Here is a 22,694-nt window from a genome sequence, read left to right as displayed (position 1 = left end):
CCTCTCCGTCAGCTTTTTCCTTTGGGAATCTAGCAACTCTCGCACGTTATCCCTTTGGGAAGTGAGACACTCGGTAACAAAGTCCCTGAACTGCTCCCTCAAGTTATCAATGCTTTCCCCAAGCGCATTGCCCGACTCTTTTGCATCCTCCATGGACTCCTTAAGTTTCCCCACGCGTTCCTCAATAGCCGACAACATCTCCCTCAAAGACTTCCTCCCCCACTTTTTTTCAAACTCTTCTCTTGACATCCCAACAGTGCCTTTGAACCAACAACTCAAATATTACTCGGTTCAAACCTTGGCTCGGATACCACTTGTCACGGGGCTAGACCTTTCGTCTTGCAAACCGTGCGGCCTTAGGCGATCCGTTTGCTCCAAACTCGCCTAAGTCAGCCTTTACGCCCAAAAGTGAGGATTCCTTAGAACTCCTCCAAGGCACCAATTTGTATAGCGGAAGCGATTGTGCCAAAAGAAGCTACAAAAGAACAACAGAAAGAGCGCTCACAAAGTGTTTGAGTAAATGCTCTCAATTCTTATTCACAAAGAATAATGAAACAATTCAGGAGTGAGTACAACTGAGGGGGAGGCTCTCTATTTATAGTTGAGCTCCCCCAAAATCGACGGTCAAGATACATTTACATCGACGGATGAGATTTAACCATATCCCTTAATTTTAGGGATTTACAATATATGCCATATCAAATCTAATCTAATCTTTACAAGATATGATTCCCTCTATCTTCTAAGATTAGTTACCATATTAGCCTTTGTTGCCATCTCTTCGTTATCAGGCCAACCAGGCTTCAATCTGACAGGCTTATCCAGTAGCTCTTTGAATCGGGCCAGTTCTCGTAGGCCAAATGATCCTCATCTAAGCAAGAGACCTCCATTGGATGTATTTGGTGAGATGGTCACGGGCTTTGAACTGCGGCCCGTGACACTTGCATACGCTTCTATACAATTGTAAACCCTTTATTGGGTAGATTAAAATGGATCGTGACACATGTGTGGTCCCCGTATGAGAGCGTGAAATTTTATATATTGATAAGGGCTTGAGAAGGAAAAAGAGGGAGTTATCTTCTTCCTTCTATTATAACATACTAGGATTGATTTGCCTTGGATCTGAGGATAGATCTTCCTTGTTAAGCTGAAACTAAGGATCAGAGTTCTAAAAGAATGTTATTTCACATCTTGGGTAAGTACTATGGTTTTTGCATGTTAACTTTTGTAATGATAAGTTATTAATAGGGTGAACAGGAAAATGGTAAAATAAAGCTTTGCATGAGGGTTTTCTGGGTATGAGATGATGATAAAGATAATATGAATAAGTTTTAATGGTATTCTTATGCCTTGCAAGCAGTGGATTGCTAAGGTTTTTGGATGGATGTTGAGATCTAGAAATTAAGTTGTTGTTCGTGAGTGTCAAGTGAGTCTCAAAGCCGACCCTTGCATGCATAGTATTATTCGAGATATTTTGGTAGAGAGTAGTCACACACTACGATTCTAAAGTTAGGAAAGTATGATAGGAAGTTGATGTTGTGGTATGGGCAATAAACGAGTCTTGCATGGTCAGTCTGTGTGGTATCTGATAAGTTGAGTATGTGATAAATGTTCTAATAATAAAATAAGGTTGTCTGAATGATTCTAGAATGTATAAGATTATCTAAAAGGAAACAAGTTAAGCCTTAAATGGGGTCAATGCTTGAAGGTCGGTTAAGTGAGTCTAAGTTTGTTCACCGCAGTGAAGTCATCTAAAGGAGTCTGTCGGGATTTTAAACATGATTCTCTGAAAGGAAAAGTCTATGGCACCATATCGTGTAAGACCGTAGCTGGTGGGCTATGGCATCATATGGAAAGAATTAAAAGAAGGTTATTACCTAATGAGGTTCTCTACGTGACCCAAGATGATGAGGGGCAAACCTCACATAAAATGATTTTAGGCAAATCCCTATTGTGAACATGCCAGAGAAATGGAAGCCTTTGTGGAAATTTATGAAATGGAAGCCTTTGTGTCTATCTATGAAAAGGGAAGCTTTTGTGGCTATCTATGGAAATGAAGCTTTTATGGTGATATATGAAAAGGGAAGCCTTTGTGGTGATTTGTGAAAAGGGAACCTTTTGTGGCAATCTATGAAATGGAAGCCTACATGGCGAATTACAAAATGAAAGCCCTCGTAACAATAATCTAAATGAAATTCCTCCGTGGCGAACTCTGAAGAAGATGCTAACGTGACGCGCTCTGAAGTAATGGTACTCATAACAAACTCGAAAAGGAAATGCTTGGCATATAAGGATGAGACTTTTAGTGGCAGACTTTGTATCAAATGGTTTTGGCACGGCCAACACAATTCACAAGTGCAAGTGGATATAATGAGAAAAAATGGGACTTTCGAGGAGGATTCGAATAGAATAATTGAAAGAGGTATCTACTATATGTATACGTGATCAATCATGAATTATCAAAGGAACGAAGACTTAGGGCATGTATGCAAGAATAATAGTGGTTGTCTATATGGACCTCTAGAAAAGAAATGGGCAAGGAATTGTGAAAGTTCATAACGAGGAACGTGAATGATGTATTAAAGATGAGAAGGGTAAGACATGATCTCCGAGTAGGTTATGACGACTATGGTATGAGGAATGGAACTCTAGAAATGTATTCGCCAAGAGACAAACTGAAAGATAAGAAATAAAGATGGCTATCTGAAATTCCAAATGCGATGTGCAAACATGAACCAGGTAATTGGTGTTTATTTCACTACCTCTGTGTATATTGTTACAAGTAAGCTAGGATGGGTCTATGCTAGGAGGGGCGATGCTAGAACTATGCCAAGGGAGTGGGTGTACTGGGCTATTATGCATACAAAACAAGTTGGTAGCAAAAATGCAGTTAATAGTTTTGCACAAAAGTCTATGTTTTGGAATGTTGTAAATAAGTTGTGAGATTAGTCAGAATTTCCTTGTGATTAATTTATCCAGTACTACAATTATTATTATTTGATGTATAATCACCTATGTTTTAGTCCAGGCAATATGTAACTAAGTTGTATTCATTGAACTTTGTACAAGTAGATTGAGCCTACATTTGTATTAGAGTGGTAACACCCGAGATTCAAATCCAATTTATCAGATCGAATTTGAGGCGTTACAGAGTTGCGATTGCACGATTAACCATGCAAATCTCACCGAAACGTTAGGTTCGATAAAATCCAAAAATAGCCTTAGTGAGGTGAGTTGTATGCGGAGGACCTTTAAGTGAGGCGAGATTATTACTTGTTATGTATAATAATATTAATATAAAATATCTAATTTAAACAAATATCAATTCAATTAGTGAAATTTAAAAAGGCTAAAATGTGAAATAGAAAATATGTGATTATTCTTATATTTATTTTTTTATTTTTAAATTAAAAATCTAACTTTAAATTAAAAACACTTATCTTTAACCTTAAATTATTTTTAATATATAGTTTTGAACAATGGTTTTTTAAATCGGATCAGTTGTCAAACTTTCAGGCCACCGGTTTATCGGTTCAACTGGTTCGATCGATCCAGTTCATTCGATTAAAAATTATTAAAAACTCAAAAATAAAAAAAAATTAGATTAGGCTCAACCAATTTTTTAATCGATTCAACCGATTTTTGATCTAACAGATTTAAAGATATTTTTCAGACCATTTCCTGATCTGATCGCCCGATCCAATCTGGTTTAAACAAAATTGATTTATATTACTATACGATTTTAATTGGCAGTCTATCATGTAATTGATAAAAACACAAAAGAAAAGCTGTGGAGTTGAATCTAATTTATAAAAGTGGGTGAAGAGATTCGAGCCCTCTCAAAACTTTTAAGAAGTTCTGTTTCTCACCTAACTCAAAACTTTTAAGTATTTGAAATTAATTATTTAACTAATTAAGGCCTAACCCCCCCCCCCCCACTACAAATACCCTCTTTTCTTTGCATCACTCTCCATTCTCCTGCCTACTTACCTTGTTTTCTTCCATCTTTGAAATACAACCCTAAATAATCTCAAGCCATGAATCCCACACTGGCCACGTTATCATCACCATCCCTCTCTTTTCTTCCCTTGAAACCACTTTCTTCTCCTTCATTCCTCACTTTTCCTTCGCCCAAACCCCTCAGGCTTAGGGTTTCTTCTGCAAATTTTGATGCCATTCCCGTTTCTAAGCCTAACAACAATGGCCAATCCCTCTCTCAAAAGCTTCAATCATTTGCCAAAACCGCTGTTTTGGTCGGTGCCACAAGTTTGATGATCGGGAAATTCTCCAACTTCCCTGCCAAAGCCGATTCTCTACCAGCAATGACTGAACAAGAACCTGCAGTTCTCCAAGAAAACGAACAAGTGAAAACCCAAAGCCCAAAAGAAACTTCACCGTTGTCTGAGTTTCTGGGATCTAATGACGAAGCCATTGCGGCATTACAGTCGCTTTTGCAACAGAAGCTCGAAAACGGCGAAGACGAAGAAGCGCTGAGTATCTTGAACCGATTGGTTTCTGCACAACCAGATTTTATTGATTGGAAATTCTTGTTAGGGAGGCTGTTGGGGGAAATGGGTCAAACGGAGAATGCACGTAAAGTGTTTGAGGAAATTCTTCAGTCGAATCCGTTCTCTTTCGAAGCTTTGTTCGAGAATGCGTTGTTGATGGACCGTTGTGGGGAAGGCGAAGCCGTGATCAAGAGGTTAGAAGAGGCTTTAGCCAGGGCCCAAGAAGAGAAGAAAGTCAAAGAAGCTAGGGATGTTCGATTCATAATGGCGCAGATACAGTTCTTGCAAAAGAACGTGGACGAATCTTTGATGAGTTACCAGGAATTGGCCAAAGAAGATCCAACTGATTTTAGGCCGTATTTTTGTCAAGGTATCATATATAGCTTGCTTGATAGGAATGCTGAAGCTAAAGAACAGTTCGCAAAGTATAAGGAGCTTTCACCAAAGAAGTTTGAGGTGGATGGATACTTAAGGACATCTTTATCGAGAATGAAACTGTTTGGGACCAGTGAGGAGAATTGAGTTTTGGGGGTTTCCCATATTTTCTGGCATTCAGGTGGGTATACAGTTCCTGGGGGTATTTCCCTTTTTTCTAAAAACTTCTCCAGTAGTGTTTCATTTAGGCCTTTAAAACCTTGTTGAAAAAGGTCCAAGTGATATTGGAACTTCTTTGCAAGTGTCAGAGGATACTTAACAGAAATAAAGAGATGAAACCTTTTTTTTATTAAAGGAATTAGTTGTTTTGGCAGTTTTAGGCTTCAATGATATTCTCAAGTTGCTTGATTTTACTATTATTTCTTGTTTTTTGGTCTCTTTAATTGGAACAGTTGGTTAGCATGATTGTCATTTGTTTGGGCTTTATATAATATATTATTTACATAATGGTATTAGGGTAAAGGTTTCTTGCTTTTGTTTAAGGCAATAAAATTGAGAATCTACTGAGAGGTTGCAGTTCAAAAAGTACATTTTAAACCCAATTCAGAATATTGATTTCGCCCCATACCAGAAGTTCTACCATAACTTTCAACTAATAAAAGATCAAGCAAAAGTATGTTATATGCAACCACTGTAAATATAGATAGGTGATATGCCCTCTAGAATTTCAGGAATGCTTATCTACTCTGGTTTTTGGCCTCCACTCTTGTTTTTTCTTAGAATTATTGTTCCCTTGGGGTTTCGAATTGACAGTGACTTTTGAAGCTGGCTTCTTGCCCTTACTACTTTTCTCACCCTTACAACTTCTCTCTTCCACGTCACAGTGGTCACCAGTTTCATCAGATGCATGATTTTCATGATTCTCCAAAAAGTATAGCTGCCATAGAAAGGGCACCATTATAGACCACCCTGAAGCAGCTCCTCGCAAACAGCACCAATTATAGGAATGCTGCTTTCAAGTTTCAGTTTATTGGAAAAGAAATGGAGAAAGCAGCAGGGATTTTTCACTAATCATGTGTAAAATGACATCTTTCAACTACGTATGGGACAAACATTGAATGAAATTGACCTTGGTTCTAGTTGACTATGGAGTCGCTTCATTAAATCAAACATGTTGATTGCATCCCTTGAAAAGTTGTCTTCTTGATCTGCAGGTTTCTTCTGCAAACATTCTTTTATACCAGCACCTATGATGAAAGCAAATTTTCCTAAATATACCTACAAAATACAGCAAATAGTGAATGATGAAACAAGCTAAAATAACAATAAGCATGATCTGAACAATACTAGGCATATAAAATACATGGAAAACAGTAAGACATTGGACCTCTTCTAAACATTACCCTCAATTTCGAAACATACGAGATAATGGTCCTTTGATCTTTGGTACTATCCACTGCCTGTAATGCTTGAACAAGTTCCCAAAAATGACCATGGTTAAACTGCAGATCACTGCCATTTTGATTCTGCATATTCAAGTCTTGATCTGACAGAGAAACTGAGCTTGAAGATGGAACAACCTCTGAGCTCGTCTCTTCATCGTAAGTGGCTGGAGGAAATACTTCACTAGAGAAACCTACGGTTTGATATTGATTGCTTCCGGCTTTCAACTTTGCAACTTTTGCTGCCTCCCAACAACTTCCCTGATTCTTCCTCTAAAGGTAAGTCCTCAAAACGAATTAAGTACTGCTGCCTCCAATAAGTTCCCTCATTCTTCTTTGATTTCTGGGTCTGTGTAGATTTCACCTTCCCAAATGACTTTCTAAAGTTATCACTGAAACGAACCTGAGGTCATGGTAAATAATAAGAATATAATTTACCATTTAATATAAAATGCACATTGCATCTCATGCACAGTTATCTTTGATAACAAAGTTTCATGTTGAACGTACAAAATTCAACCAGGAATTCATGGAAAGTTGGAAACAAAAGTAACTTTGATACAACAAGTAGAATGACAGCTAGTTTTAATCAGTATAGAAGTTACAATCTGATTAAATAAGTCATCAAGCTGACCAAAATCTTTCTTCGCATCTAAAATAGCTTTAGCCAATTCCCTATCTCCATCAGAATTAAAGAAACGATGTCGGACCTTTGCACCACGAACTAACCCTGCTAAACAGATTCACGTTTGGCCGGTGTTGTTCCATCCCCCAAAATCCGGAGGCAGTGCCTGAGAAGTCATTGAAAACCCAGAAATATATTACAACTTATCACAGAATTGCACAAACTACCAAGACATGAAAAAGGCTAATCCAAGGAAATACCACCTATGGGACTTAGGGAATGATGGAAGGGAATAAAAAAAAAAGAAATCAAAAAAAGAGGGGAAAAAATAATCAAAATAATAAATAAGTAAATAAATATGAAGTAGAAGAACCCAAATTCCAAATGAACAAATTCAAACTTGAAAAGGATCTTTCTGATTCTCGAAGAATGAGGGGCAAAGGGATTGATCGAGAAAGATCTCTTGTTCTTATTATAAGATCGTGTGATTGGATCCGCAGATGTTTGGTAAAAAAAATCCTCTTTTGAGAATAATCAAAAATGGAAAGTGTTCAATTGGAACATGAAAACGTGACTGAATTTGTCCTAGTTACTCTTCGGGACAGAGTGGAAGAAGGGAGGAGATTCTCGAACGAGGAAAAGGACCCAATGACTTCGAAAGAATTGAACGAGGAGCCGTATGAGGTGAAAATCTCATGTACGGTTCTGTAGAGTGGCAGTAAGGGACCCTTGTAAGAGCAACATTAGCTCTTTGGTAATTGGATACGAAACCAATTGCTCCCGAACTATTGGATCTCACGGTTGATATTATTATAATATCTTCCTCACCACACTGGAACCCATCAACTGACTTCACCTTCACTGCAAAGCCATCAGTTTTCTCATACTTCCTACCAAGTTTCTTCTGAATTGCAACAACCTGAGAAGCATAGGGAGATATTATGCCAATGCTCAGCCTCTTTCTTGAGCCCTTCCAAGCCGTAAGCAAAAGCAACAAAAATTCAAAAGGGCATATGCCAGTAAACTAAATATCCACATACAATAAAAAGACTCGTGGTAATTACCTTTGAACAGAGTTTGCACCAACCTCTCCAAGACGGCTACCTCAACCATATTTTTATGGCTACACCAAGAACCATCCTCTTCTTCTCTTCCACAGACATTTATAAAGGAGAAGGGACCAAACATAGGCCATGGAAGATAATGTCTTTCATAACTCTTATGCTTAACATCAGCTGCATCCAAGATATTGTTATTATAGAAACATGCATTTAGGAGGCAACTGATCAACGGATGCATTCTGTACTGAATATCCAGTGGGTGCTTTGAATGTCCCAAAGTAGTCAACCTTGGAAATAAACTTCTTCAAAAGCCAGCTTCATTAGAAACCTATAACAAAAATATACAAATTAATGGTAGAATTGCAAAGGAACCTTGGAGATAAATGAAGACTGCAAACCAAGTATAATTTACATACATTGCTTTGAACTGTAGCCTGCAATTGCCATTCATCACCAATAAGAATCGAATGTGCTAACCCTGGCAGTTGCAAGGGTATGGTCGATTCACATTCTTTCAACTGCGCTGCTTCATCAATTACCAACACACTTAAGGGCTTCATTTTAACTTTATAGAGTTTATAAGAACTGCATTCACTGCAAACGAGTAAAGAAGCTGCTTGGAAGCAGAACCGTGCTAAGGATTTGTCATTCCTTGCATGTGGCAGTTTAAGTTCACTAAGAGAATCACACAGGGCTTTTCAGAACTGAAAGACACTAACTTCTTACTGAGCACAACAAACGTGCAGGATCACAAAGACTTTGGGGAAGCAATTTATCATCGTTTGAGTGTAAAAAGAGATCCTCCACTTCTTCAGAAGATATACCACTAAAAAACAGGCATGTTTCTAATGAGTTGAGCAGGCCTAAAAGAGTTTCAAGGTCTTGGTACTTATGCCCCTGAAAGTAGGTTTTGGGTATACAAGTGTATAAAATTGACACACACCTCAGTGGTAATGCTGTAGGGGCAAATCTTTCTCTTGCATATTCAAGGAATGTTTTGAGTCTCCCTTCTTACAGCCAGTCTCACTGCCAGATTCTTTCCTCCGGTTTTCATGTTCACTACCATGTGTCCTCCTTTTGATGGCTTCATTTTCCCAGAAAATACGGTACTGAGAGACGCAATCTTCAAGAAATGTTATCATTGGAGTAAAACAGTGCCGCCAACCTAGAGGCCGAAAGCACTCTCTAAGCCTTTTTACACGATAATCTAGAAATATTTCTTCGGTCTCAGAATCAACTATAAGACTCTCGTTACTCCCGAATAAGAGGATGTCTCCCACAGAACAAAACTGATCATCAGCTACAGAGCATGTTTTGTTGGCTTCTATTACCAGCTTTAACACACGTGCAGCTACTTCTGTAATTGCAATATTTGTTGGAGCACAACTGAATGTCCTATATTTCACTCTCAACAGTGCAAACAGCAGCACGCATACAGTTTTAGTTTTCCCAATTCCTGGGGGGACCCAAATAAGTTCCACCTGAGACTTGGGGTTGCACTGCATTTTGTTGAGACAAGCCAACACTGACTTCTTTTTAGATTCATTCATTTTAGATAGAAAACTTGTCAGAAAAACATCATTCCAGTTTGCACCAACCTCTGAAGAACAAAGACTGCATCTTTCAGCTCCCTGCATACAACATGAAATTTGATAAAATTTCTCAAATATTGTCCTCAAGCAATAACAATAAATTTTATGGAAAAGGAAGGGTTATACAAACATGAAAAATGAATGGAAAATGTGAAATGCAAGACTCATGGTACATTAATCGCGTTGGACACACGCAATGTCTCAAGTTAACACAAAGAATGAACATATTGCATGATGCATAGTAAGGATGGCCACTTGCATCATAAGTAACCACTAACGATGAAAAGCAATACCAAATTATCCAGTATAACGTCACATTCACAGAAGCAAATATCAAACATTGATGTCATTTGATTCCATACCATTTGATCAGTGCACAAAACTTCTTTAATAAACTTCAAGTTTCTCTTCTTTTGCAGTGCATTCCACATTCGGGTGTTTGTGGTTACGTTTGTCAGGTGAACAACAAATGGTGATTTCTGCATTTCATCTTTAGAAACAATGTCTTGCGATGCTTTCACTCGGAAGGAAGTGGCTGAGCTATTATCATCATTGTTGTCCTTGCCAAATCTTGTGACAAGGGCAAAAGTCCAGGTTCTACTTCTGCATATACTTTGTAAATCAGAAGTGGTTTCGGGTTTCACATCTGCTATCACGAAAACATCTCCAGGCAATGTTTTGTATAATTTCTTCTGATGATCTTTGTTTTTCCAGTAATCAACATCCACATCATAATACAATGTTCCATGTGACGTATACACATTAAGGTATGTCAATACGACCCAAAATATTGTTCCATTGACTGAAATGAAACTGGAATCCTTTTCAACTGTTGCAATTGAGATCAAATGAGTCCAAAACAGTCTGCATACTCGGGGTTGAGAGAGAAGAAAAAGTTAAAATGGTTTAAACCTTTGATTCAGACAAACATTTTGGCAGACTAGTCCTATAACAAAATCTCTTGTATCTTTTACCATGGCGTAAAAGCAAGAAATACATAAGATAGAATACAGAATAATGAGAAAAAAACACTCACAATCCATAGAAGAAAGAATATTCCAAAAAACTACTACAGCTATTTTTCTCTTTATATATAAGAGCAAACGTTTCAACTTCCTTAATAAGTGCATATACCAAAAGTTGCAAATAAAGTTTGATAAAGAAAAGGAACTTCTCCAACAAAGCCACAGTTCATAGCGGCAAGGTTGTGCTAAATCAGCATCAGAGGCCAGAGTTTAAACCCATGCAACCCATCCACTTTTCTCATATTTGCACTGATAAAAGAATATGAAAAAGAAAATAGACATCAAAGATTCAATGATGATGGAGAAGAAAGCAAGCACACCTGATCCTTGTAAAGATTGTCATTCAATGTCTTCAAGAGACCATTGAAACACAGTATCAATGAAACCCTTGTTTTTTTTTTTACTTCCCATTCTTTTCCTCTGAATATCTGCAGTTAGAAACTCGTTTCAGTTGCCACCCTTTAAACGAAACCCACAAAAACTAAAATAAAGAACTGTAGGGTACCTTATGTCCTAAGAAAGAAGAGTATACTAAATATGAAAGCAAATATAAAACAATGGCAGGAATCTGTCGTACAAGCACTCACATACTCTATCAAGGCCTAGGCTTTAAAACACTTTGATAGCCTTTTGCACTGAAATGCTTTGTTCAGTATGACAATGAAGAGACCTAAAGAAAAGGAGAATAAAACATCATCATCATCATAAATCTTCTCAAGTCCCAACTTTTAGTAGCTATAAAATCTCTTTTAATTCTATTGACTTTTTTTTATTAAATAATGAAATTAATAAATTTTCTTGAATTAGACAATTATTTTTATATTGGACTTGAAGTTTTCATTTAAATTAAATTTTAAACTTAATAATTATTCTTGTATTAGAGTTTAAATATTTTTTGTTGTCCAATTTAATCCTTAAAAATTCTAGAAGATACGTCCAAACGAGAAAATAATTATAAATTTAGGCTCTAATATGAGAATAATTACCAAATATAAAAATTGATTTGAATAAAGAAAACTCAAACCTCAATATCAAAATAATTATCTAATTCAAGTTCTAGTAAGAAAATAATTGTAAAATGTCTAATTTGAAAGGAAATTGAACTCAACGCGAAAAGATTGTATTTCCTTTTTGTTTTAAAGGTAAATCATTTTTCTATTTTTTCAGTTCTGATCTGACGTTTTTCTTGGAATATGTTTAATATTTATTGCAAAACACTGAATATTTTACTTAAAATATTGCATATTGCCAAAAAGAAAAAAAAAAGGATTGCATTTGGTCAATATCTGTTCTTATAATCTTATTTGATATTATTAATTTTTTTATTGTGGAAACTCATTATTAGGTTTGCTTATAATTCTAATGATATTCTTTTTTTATTAAAAGAAAATCTAATGATATTAGTGATTAAAGATTTATTAATTACTTAATAATTGATTTTAATATATCTAAAATATTTTTAAATTTCACTAATTTTTCTCACTGAACTTAAAACTTTTATTAGTTTCGTTTTTAGAAATAATTTCTTTATATTTTATATAGCTTCTTACATGCATAAAAATATTAATGTCAAATTTATATATATGAAAATTTTATGGTCCTATTTGGCAATTGGCTAATTACTGATTACAGTGGTTGGTTTGATTAACTGATTCTATTAACTGATTTGACCAATTGATTCTATTAACGGTTTATTTAATAGTGTTTGGTAAAACTTAACTGATAGCTGAAAGTTGATAGGTGTAAAATGACAAATAAGGGCATGTCACATTTTATTGTTAAGCATTTATTTGTTTATAATACTTTAATTTTTATTGGGTGAAATTATTGAAATAAAACACTATTACTAAGGAGTTAAAACATCCATTATGGAAATTAATTAGTGAATATTTTTAAAAATTTAAATAAACAAATTTCTTAAGTTCTTTATTTGCAAATATTAACCTTGTGGAAATTGATAAATATTAATAGTGTAACAATATAATTGTAAACTATATTATTAATGATAATTATGTCATGCTCTTAGTATGTAAATTAATGATAATTATGTCACACTTTGAATAAATTTGTCAAGTAGCATATTTCAATTAATATAAAGTTGTATAAGAAATCTTTTTACACAAGTAAATTGAAAATAAATTAAGAGTACATAAATATTCAAGAAATAGATACATGTGGCAAATGGAGCAATTTTTTAGCAAGCATGTCGCAAAAGGAGTAAATTTTTAGCAAACATGGTCAGATATATCATTCCACGTATCTCATTCCTAACCAGTTGTGAAAAAAGTTGTTCATCCCAGGTTTTTTTTTGGAAGTTTTAGCTCAACAAATTCTTGTAAATTTCCATTCACCAAATGCTACAATTAGAGAGTTTGACTACCTAATTCTCCATTTGCGCCTAAATCAACTAAAAAAACCAAAACTTTATTTACTAAACACCCCTCTATAAATGGTTTAATTGACATTTATATCACCAACGATTCAAAGTCTGCGTGGTTGAAATTTTATCTAAACACTTTAAGATCTTTTGTAATAACATTCTTTCTCCCCCAGTTTATCTTGTACCAAAAAAAAAACTCTAACATTTAAATACAACAAGTATGTTATCTATCATCTATTTTTCTATATCATATCACACACAGATATATATATAATATCTATAGCAAGGTTTTTTACCAAAAATTGTAAGAAGCTTATATGGCGTAGTTGTTTTATTCACAAGTGGTATTCTAATTTAATTAATTAAAAATATAAATAATGATTTATAATTCAAAATAATAATAATTTTAACAAGATATTTTTCAATAACATTTAAATAAAAGATTGCTTAGACAACATAAAGTAATTGAATGAAAGTGTAATTATTGTAATGACAAAGAATTGTAATTCTCTAGACATGTTTGGCTGATAGATCGTAATTACATCATAATTTCTTCTGTTATTTGGTAATACAAATTATAATTACACACTTACATATTTTATATTAAAAAATTAATTACTATAAAAAATTATTAGTATAGAAAAAATAATTTCTAAACAAGTAACAAAAATTAAAATTAAATCATCATATGTATTATGTTAGTCTAAAAAAGTAGTTGATAATATGATTACTTATAAAAATAGTAAGAAAAATAAACATCATATTCAATTTTTATATAATTGTTCTAGTGCATATTTTTTGGGTTATTCCCTATTTACTATTTAGCATATGCTCATTATTATCATCTGTTGCTCATTGATTGAGTTCATCATCATTTGAATTAGAACCTTCATAATTAAGATTATTAAGATCTCTTTCTTCTATATACTCTTCGAAGTATGAATTATCTCAATTTCTCCTATGATTGAAGTTATGAAATATGCAAGATACTACTACGATCCAACCTTTTTTTTTATGCTATACTAAAGTAATGTTAATATGGAAAACAAAATTTTAGAACAAGAAATGTATTCTCAACCACATTTTGAACCCCACAATATGGTGCAAGAAAACATTTTCTATTTGCATGATTAGCATCGACCTTATAATATTTGGGTTCACAGTCCAAATAGTTTGTAGCTTTAATTATAAAATCTTGTATAGACTTAACTTGAAGAAAGACTTATGCTAGGTTATATCTATAAACGACTCGAAAGTTAGTGATTTCAAAAAATATAGTTTCGGGACCCTGTTTCCATAAACTGAGCCCGTAATAAAAATATTTACAGAGTTATTATAAATGTAAATTAAATTTTGGATAGGTAATGTGTCGAATTAGTGATTAATTAATGTACGAGGACTAAATTGTAAAAGTGGTAAAAATTTAGTTGCTATAAAATTTTAATTAGGAAATGGACTAAGGACTAAAGTGGTAGATATACCACTTAAGAATTTAAGTGGACGGTAGTTATATTGATGTATAAGAAAATATATTATAAAATTTATAATTAAACTTATAAAATAAAATATGTAATAAAAATAAACATATGATAAAAGTGTGGTAGAAGGAGAGAGAAGACGATTCTTTCTTCTTCATCTTGCAACCGGATAGGAGAAAAGAAAACAACAACATTCGGCCTTAAAAGGGTTTCAAGTTTTGAAGCTTCAATTAGTTAGTTTATTTTAGTCTTTTTTTTAATAATTTTTATGTTTTTGAGATTATAGGATCTTAATATAGCTAGCCTATGTATTAATTTGTAAAATTGTTAAAATTTTAAAAAGTTTTCATGGTTGATTTCTTGAAGTTTTAGGTATTAAATTGATAGGTTTTAAGCTTATAGGTGAAAAAGGACTAAATAGTGAAGTTAATTGAAAGTTTTGTACATTAGGGAATAAAATGAATAAATTGAAAAATTAACTGTAGAAACAATAAATAGAAGGTCCCTAATGGATATTAGTGAAATCGGATTTCGATTTGGATTTTTGAATAGAAAGTTATGTTAGTCTTGGTTTTAGGAACTAAATTGAATAAAATCTAAAATTTGTATAAATTGAAAATTAACTTGGACATTGGTTGATTATTGATGATATTGCATGTTTATGTTTATTTGTAGTTAACGTCGAACCAGAATCCTCGATAGGGAGAGGAAAAGCTAAAGTTGTCGACGAATAGCTCGAAGTTTTCGGTTTGTATTTTTACAATTCGAATTATTTAAATTATTGCATAACTGCATAGTATATCACTTTAAGATATTGAGGTGAGTTGGGATTGATTAGTTTATTTGTATTGGTATGGAAATGTTGATTTTCGAATTGAAAGACTAAATTAAATAAAAGTGAAAATAGTGTAAATTGATGAAAATGTGAGATTGAATTGGATTTGGACTGATTCATGCTATTATATGAATGAAATGTCTATTTGATTGATGAATTGAATATGATAAATTGTAAATTAAATGGTTATTACCCTATTAATTGTTCAGCAAGAGTCAGATAGAATTGTCATGCCATAGGATAGATCGAGTACAATATTGTAAGGGTTATTTCGACGATAGGTTGATGAGTGCTGGGCACATTTGTACTTCGACTATATCGATGAGTGCAGGGCACAATTTAATTACTCAGCATTGTCCAATAAGGCACTGGATGCCAAATTGGTGTGTTGGTTGGATCCGCGTATCCATTCGAGTTCGAGTTAGGTTAATAGGGACTTAAAATAAAAATGTGATAATGGTATTTAAAATGAATTACTACTATGAAATACCATGTGAACCAGACTAAAAGCCGAAAGATTAATATAATAGTGGATGAATCAAATGATCTGATTGGAACTTGATATGTTAATGTGATTACTCCCAACTTAACCCTTATTATGTGGATTGAATCAAATGATATAGATGTTGTAATTGATAGCATGATTTAAATATTTTAGCTTAATTTGCATTGATCTTTGAATTGTTGAAATACAACTGAGTTTATTACTTAGGTTACAGTTTTGTTTTTCGTGCGCAGGTTAGGTTAATACGTGATCCTGAATATCAACATCAGCATCCAGGCATAATTTGGGACTCAATAAAGTTGGTGAAATTATTGTGTTAGTTAATTGGCATGCACCTAGTGAAGTCCTTTATATTTTTTCTATATTGTGATGTTGAGTAGAATTTGTTAATGACATGTAATTATGTTTTGCAAGTTAATTTGCATTGATCTCTGAATTGTTAAAATACAACTGAGTTTATTACTCATGTTACGATTTTGTTTTCTATGAGCAAGTTAGGTTAATAGGTGATCCTGGATATCAACATCAGCATCCAGGCATAATCTAGGACTCAATAAAGTTGGTGAAATTATTGTGTTAGTTAATTGGCAAGTACCTAGTGGAGTCCTTTATATTTTTCTATATTGTGATATTAAGTAGAATTTGTTAATGGCATGTAATTATGTTTTGCAAGTTTTATAGTTAGAATTGATATGTCTTGATCATATGTTAAATGCCAATAGAGGATAAATTAGTAATATGCAAGATGAATTAGGAGTATGACATAAATGATTATAGCTTTGACAATGTAAGTATGCTTTGACTATGTTGAAATGCTTAGATGAATATTTGGTTGGTCACATATAGGTGAACAGATTGAGAACTTGAACAAGTTAAAAATGGTCTGAATAAGTGCCTATTTGATGAATGAATGTCCTATTTAGTTGAGAAATGGTTGGTTTGGATATTGAGGTACATATTGGATTGGTTTATGCAGGTTCTATGAGTGCATATTGGCCCCAATATGAATTGGTTTTGGTTTGGGCATGAAATGGGTACCAAAATGGAGGATTTTGACATAATTGACACTAAAGTATTGATACTCTGGTAAAGGTATCAATACTTAGCTCTTTTCAAGTAAATTTTCAAGAAACAAAATCTCAAAACGATATCAATACTGGACTAAAATATCGATACTTTATACTAGAGTACTAATACTTTACAAGGGTATCGATACAATTGATTTTATTTATTTTTGGCAAAACATCGAACCTTAAAATGATATCGATAACAATGTATTAGTATCAGTACTTAAGGATAAGTATCGATATTGTAGTCTTAGTATCAATACCTTTCGATTCAAATTGACTTTTTTGAACATTGAATCTAAAAATTGTGTACCTATTAAGGGTATCAATACCTGATTGGAAAATTTACAATTTGGTCCCATTTTAGGTTCAGATTAATACTTGAGTTTTCACAGGTTCGATTGAGGCTATGAAGTGTCTGTTTATCGTATAATGACTGTATTTTTAATTATTTGAGTGTTCAAATGATTTTAAATTTAGTGTTTTCAACGCTAGTTGCTCTGGTAGCGAATGTGACATTCTGTTACTTGGACCTGGCGATTAGGTTGGGTATCGAGGTGTTACAATATCCTTTTTTATCATATGTAAGTTAAGTAAAAAATAATATAAAATTTATAATATATAACCTTTACAAGTTTTATAAATTTTTCAAAACTTTTATAACAATTATTATAAATAATATAATTTTTCCATAACTTTAGAAAGTTATTTTTTATAAATAAATTAGGATAAAAAACTATAACATTTTTTATATATAAATATATTGTTTTTATAATATATAGCATGAACACAAATAATTTATGTTCATACTTGGCCATAACTTTTTTTATAAATAAATATATTATAGCACTTCTATAACATGTAAATTAATTTTTATAAAAAACCTTCTGACCATAACTTTAAAATTTTTTTAGAATTTAAATAATATAATTTTTTGTTATAACTTTATATAATACACAAAATATTTTTATAATATAATTTTTTAGGATTTATAATAAAAGAAAATTTTGGCCATAATAATCCTAAACGCTCTTACATGTTAATGCTTATAATATAATTATTATAACTTGTATAATAATATTTTGAAATTGGATTTTGTTGTAATTACCTGTGTAATTACTCTAATTCTCACCCTCCCCTAAAAATTGAAAAGTGTAATAGGGTGCTCTAATTATATCCAATTCGATAAGACCTACTAATTACAATAGTTATCCAAACATACCACCTTATATAATTACAAATAATTACACTTAAATCCAATTTGAAAATGAACTGAAAGTATTCAAAAAGAAATTACATCTACAAAACAAATTTGGAAAAAAAAAATGGAAAGTTAACTATAATTAAAAAAATTATATATAGATACATGGGAATAATTTCTATTGGATTCTATTTGAGAGAATTACTTTTCTACTGGAAGTAATAAATTATTTTTGGTTACCTACTCCAATGGTCAGCTTGTGTAGTTTGCCAACACAAGTTGGTAGTCCTAATGAGAATGAGTTGAGTACAGAAGTATAGTGGGGGCACTTTAGTATATTGTCATCACCAAACCTGGAATTGTTTTTGCTATGAATAAAGTCTGTCAGTTTATGCAAAAGCCATTAAATGTTCATTACAAGGTTGTGAAGGGCATTTTAAGATATTTTCAAGGGATGGTGGAGTATGGTCTTTCATTTCAACCTATAGCAAGATTGTCTTTAGTCAGCTTTGCTGATGCAAACTGGAGAACTGATGTGGATGATCGTAGGTCAACGATTGTGTTAGAGTTGTATGACCCAAATTCTAAGAGATTGCTTGCAAGTCAAGTTAAATAAAATATATTTTATTTCTAGAAGATTTATTATTTATAAGTATAATATATTTAGCATTTATTAGCATAATATATTTGACTTTGATTAGAATTAGGTTTTTTTCAACCTATAAATAGATGTAGTCGAAACTCTTCTTGTATTCATTCAAATTTGACAAAGTGAATTTTCTTCTCCTCTAGCCGTGGTTTTTTTCCCGAAAGGGTTTCCACGTAAAAATCTGTGTGTTCTTTATTTTTATTTCTCTTTTCTTTGCGATATATTGTCATTACCGACGTTCTAATTTTACAAATTGGTATTAGAGCTTCCGGGTTGTTCATCTCGATCACGATAATGGTGTCTTTGAAGTAGGAAATTCCGCTGTTGGATCGCAAGACCAGATTTGTGTTGTGGTAGATTAAGGTGTAAGTAGTTCTTGCGTAGATAGATCAAGAGGATGCCCTACTAGGGATAGATAAGATGCCTTCGACATTAATAAATGAAGAGAAGAAGCGTAAGGATCGAAAGGTGTTAACACAATTACATATGCATTTGTCTCACGAAATTTTGCAGGATGTGATGAAGGAGAAGATTTCTGCTACATTATGGAAAAGGCTGGAACAAATATGTATGTCGAAAACTCTAACCAGCAAGTTACATATGAAACAGCATCTTTATGCTCATCGTTTGGAGGAAGGTGCGTCTGTGCACTAACACTTAAAAGTGTGTAAAGAAATTCTCTCAAACTTGGAGGCCATGGAGGTTCAGTATGATAAGGAAGATTTAGGGTTGATTCTACTTTGTTCGTTGCCCCCATCTTATTCAACCTTTAGCGATGCGATTTTATATAGCTACAAGTCTCTCACAATTGATGAGTTTTATGATTCTTTGACCTCGGATGATAAGATGAAGCATCTTGTGGTTAAACCTGACTCTTAGGGAGAGAGTCTCATTGTTCGAGGGAGACAAGAACGGAATGCTGATGATAATCGTGGAAGGACACAGGAACAGAATCCTCACGGTAAATCTAAGGGTAGATCGAAGTCTTCAAACAGAGGTATTACTTGTAACTTCTGTAAGAAGAAAGGGCATATTAAATCTGAGTGTTATAAGCTACAGAACAAGATCAAAAGGGAGGCTGCGAATAAAAAAGGAAAACAACCAAAAAATTCTAGTGAAGTTGATGTTGTAGAAGACTACAACGATGGTGAACTTCTAGTTACTTCTGTCAACAATTCTAAAGTGAGGGAGGAGTGGATCCTTGATTCGGGCTACACCTTCCACATGATTCCTAATCGGGATTGGTTTACAACTTACAAAATAGTGTTTGAAGGTGTTTTCTGATAGGAAATAATGCTTCGTGTAAAATTGCAGGTGTTGGAATGATTAAAGTTAAGATGTTTGACGGAGTTGTCAGAACACTTTGTAACGTGCGACATGTTTCAAAATTGAAGAGAAATTTAATTTCGTTCTGTACTCTTGATTCAAAAGGGTACAGATACACAACTGAAAGTGGGGTTTTGAATATTTCCAAAGGTTCCCTCATTGTGATGAAAGAGCAGAGAAAGACTGCCAAGTTATATGTTTTGCAGGGTTCTATTGTTACTGGTGATGCGACTGTCGCTTTCTCTTTCTTGTCAGATGATGATAATACTAAACTTTGGCATATGCACCTAGGGCATATGAGTGAGAACGACATGGCAGAATTGAGTAAAAGAGGACTTCTTGATGGGCAAGGAATTTGCAAACTAAAGTTCTATGAGCACTGCGTTTTTGGGAAGCAAAAGAGAGTTCGATTCACTAGAGGAATTCAAAACACGAAGGGAATGTTGGATTATATTCATTCTTATCTATAGGGGCCATCCAGAGTGCCTTCGAGAGGTGAAGCTAATTATATGTTAACTTTTATTGATGATTTTTCTAGAAAAGTTTGGGTGTTCTTCCTGAAGTAGAAAAGCGATGTGTTTTCCGCATTTAAGTCTTGGAAAACTATGACTGAAAAACAGAAGGGAAAAAAATAAAATACCTCCGCACAGATAATGGCTTAGAGTTCTGTTCTGATGAGTTTAATATATTGTGCAAGTCGTGAGACACTTGACAGTTCATCATACTCTACAGCAAAACAGCGTTCCTGAACAAATGAACAGAATGATCATGAAGAAGGTTCGAAGTATGTTGTCAAATGCCAACTTACCAAAGTTGTTTTGGGCCGAAGCAACCTCTACTGCATGTTTGTTGATCAATTGATCTCCATCCATTTCCATTGAGAAATAGACTCCACACGAGGTATGGTCTAGTAATCCTGCTGACTATTCTGATTTAAAGATCTTTGGGTGTCTTGCATATGCTCATGTTGATAATGGAAAATTGGAACCGAGATTCATTAAATGTGTTTTTCTTGATAATAAAACTGGTGTAAAAATGTATAAGTTATGGTGTCCTGAAAATAAAAAACTTGTGATTAGCAGAGATGTTGTTTTTGATGAAACTACTATGCTACCTAACTTATCTATTAAAGACTCTTCCAATAAAGAAAATCAAAAGCAGGTGGAGCATCAGATTAATCCAGAATCTACAACAGAGCTGACTCCTCAAGCCAGTACAAAAATTAAACCTCCAAAGAAGTATGTCGAGGCTGATCTAGTTGCTTATGCTTTAAATATGGCTGAAGATATTTGTACTCCCTTATTATATACAATTACAAAAGTTACTTAATAAATGTTCATCTAATGGCCATGTCATAAGTGTGTTACCCTTACAGGATATCCTAAATCTCTTTGGGATAAATTCGTTCTCTGAATATGATCCTATTTTATCTTATAATAACTATTAAATTTTCTTTCATGAAAAGTAAATTATTATTAAATAGTAATTAAACCATTTATCACAAAGGAAAATGATCCATGACCATATTTTTCTTTTAATCTATCATGTAATGCCGATGAGAGAATATCACTTACCTTTTATTGGGTTATGAACTCCACTATTATATAATGGTGCTATATAGTGCAGAAGTTATATACCCAACGTACTAGCTTTTAGTACGAGTGCATTTACATCCAAGAATACGAGTCACACATACATAATCCATCATCCACTAAGGATTAAGGTATGTTACACTATAAACGTCACAAGAGAATAAATTCATAAACAAATCTAGGATCTATTCTACTTGGGTCCTGTCTGATGTACTATTAGTGTAATTAGTCACATCTACGTCTTTATCTTTTAGGTTTCATTCGCTCCAATACTCAAGACGAGATATTTCCCTAATTGGACTTGATAGACGACATATTAGACTTTCAATTGATTTGCTCAATTCTGATTACACTAATAATGTATTTAGATGATCTACTAATATAAGATGCATTTTCATATTACGATCAGTCAATGCAATATTTCTTAATATTAGTTAAATGTTAGATAACTAGTGAGCCGATATTTGCTTCAATTTTTCTATGCGTGCAAAACCGTCGAGGATAGTATATGTAACACCCCATACACAGTCTGATTACCAAACCTGAGCTATAGAATGCCACATTTGCCACATCAATGACTCTTCGTTAAATCCTAACCTAACCTCCATCACACCACCATGAAAATAAGATATATATGCGTAAGTTACTCATATGCAGAGAAATATCATGAAGGTAAAAACACTTAAATAAAAACACTTAACCAAGTTTCATTTAGTCACAGCTCGAAACAAATAAGGGTTTACATACTTTAACATGTAAAGTTTCACAAAGGGGTTCGCCTATTGGCTACTAGGGGTTTGCTTAATGACTTTGCTAAGTGCTACATACTGGAAGATTCTTAAGATTTTCCAGACGAGGTTAGATTTGTGAATAGGGTTTGCAAAACAATACGGTCTTAAAACAAAATAAGGTTCACGAACTCCCCCTAAGTACTTAGATCCTAGAAACTCGGATTGTAGAGCCATTTTCTAAGAAATATTGTCGGTATATTCTTAAGGGTTCGCTAGATGTAGTATGCCACATTTGGGGTTCA

General features: G+C 33.5%; 2 protein-coding genes and 1 pseudogene across 2 annotated transcripts; 1 reads left to right on the top strand and 2 right to left on the bottom strand.

The window, feature by feature from the left end:
* The first annotated feature begins 3,937 nt into the window (after positions 1–3,937).
* LOC107945917 (protein SLOW GREEN 1, chloroplastic) lies at positions 3,938–5,237 on the top strand. The gene has a single exon (XM_016880077.2). It carries the CDS (start codon positions 4,038–4,040, stop codon positions 5,028–5,030), a length of 993 nt encoding a protein of 330 aa, XP_016735566.2. The 5' UTR covers positions 3,938–4,037; the 3' UTR covers positions 5,031–5,237.
* On the bottom strand, positions 5,152–7,093 carry LOC107945918 (uncharacterized). Its single transcript, XM_041086376.1, has 4 exons — positions 7,055–7,093; positions 6,287–6,598; positions 6,013–6,161; positions 5,152–5,820 (listed from the first exon to the last, which is right to left on the bottom strand). The coding sequence occupies exons 1-4, from the start codon at positions 7,091–7,093 to the stop codon at positions 5,625–5,627; spliced, it is 696 nt and encodes a 231-aa protein (XP_040942310.1). The 3' UTR covers positions 5,152–5,624.
* A 275-nt stretch (positions 7,094–7,368) lies between these two features.
* On the bottom strand, positions 7,369–11,054 carry LOC107942905 (helicase sen1-like; annotated as a pseudogene).
* Between the last annotated feature and the right edge of the window lie 11,640 nt (positions 11,055–22,694).

Source organism: Gossypium hirsutum, chromosome D01 (assembly GCF_007990345.1).
Source record: "Gossypium hirsutum isolate 1008001.06 chromosome D01, Gossypium_hirsutum_v2.1, whole genome shotgun sequence".
NCBI classification, from domain to species: Eukaryota; Viridiplantae; Streptophyta; class Magnoliopsida; order Malvales; family Malvaceae; genus Gossypium; species Gossypium hirsutum.
The sequence above is the reverse complement of the archived record's forward strand: the minus strand, read 5'-3'. Positions and strand labels throughout refer to the sequence as shown.

Coding starts and splice junctions, on each gene's coding strand:
- LOC107945917 (XM_016880077.2), top strand. CDS start 4,038: ATGAATCCCACACTGGCCACGTTATCATCACCATCCCTCTCTTTTCTT.
- LOC107945918 (XM_041086376.1), bottom strand. CDS start 7,093: ATGGAACAACACCGGCCAAACGTGAATCTGTTTAGCAGG. Junction 6,599..7,054: donor ACGTGAATCTGTTTAGCAGG/GTTAGTTCGTGG, acceptor ACTTACCTTTAG/AGGAAGAATCAGGGAAGTTG. Junction 6,162..6,286: donor CGTATGTTTCGAAATTGAGG/GTAATGTTTAGA, acceptor TGTATTTTGTAG/GTATATTTAGGAAAATTTGC.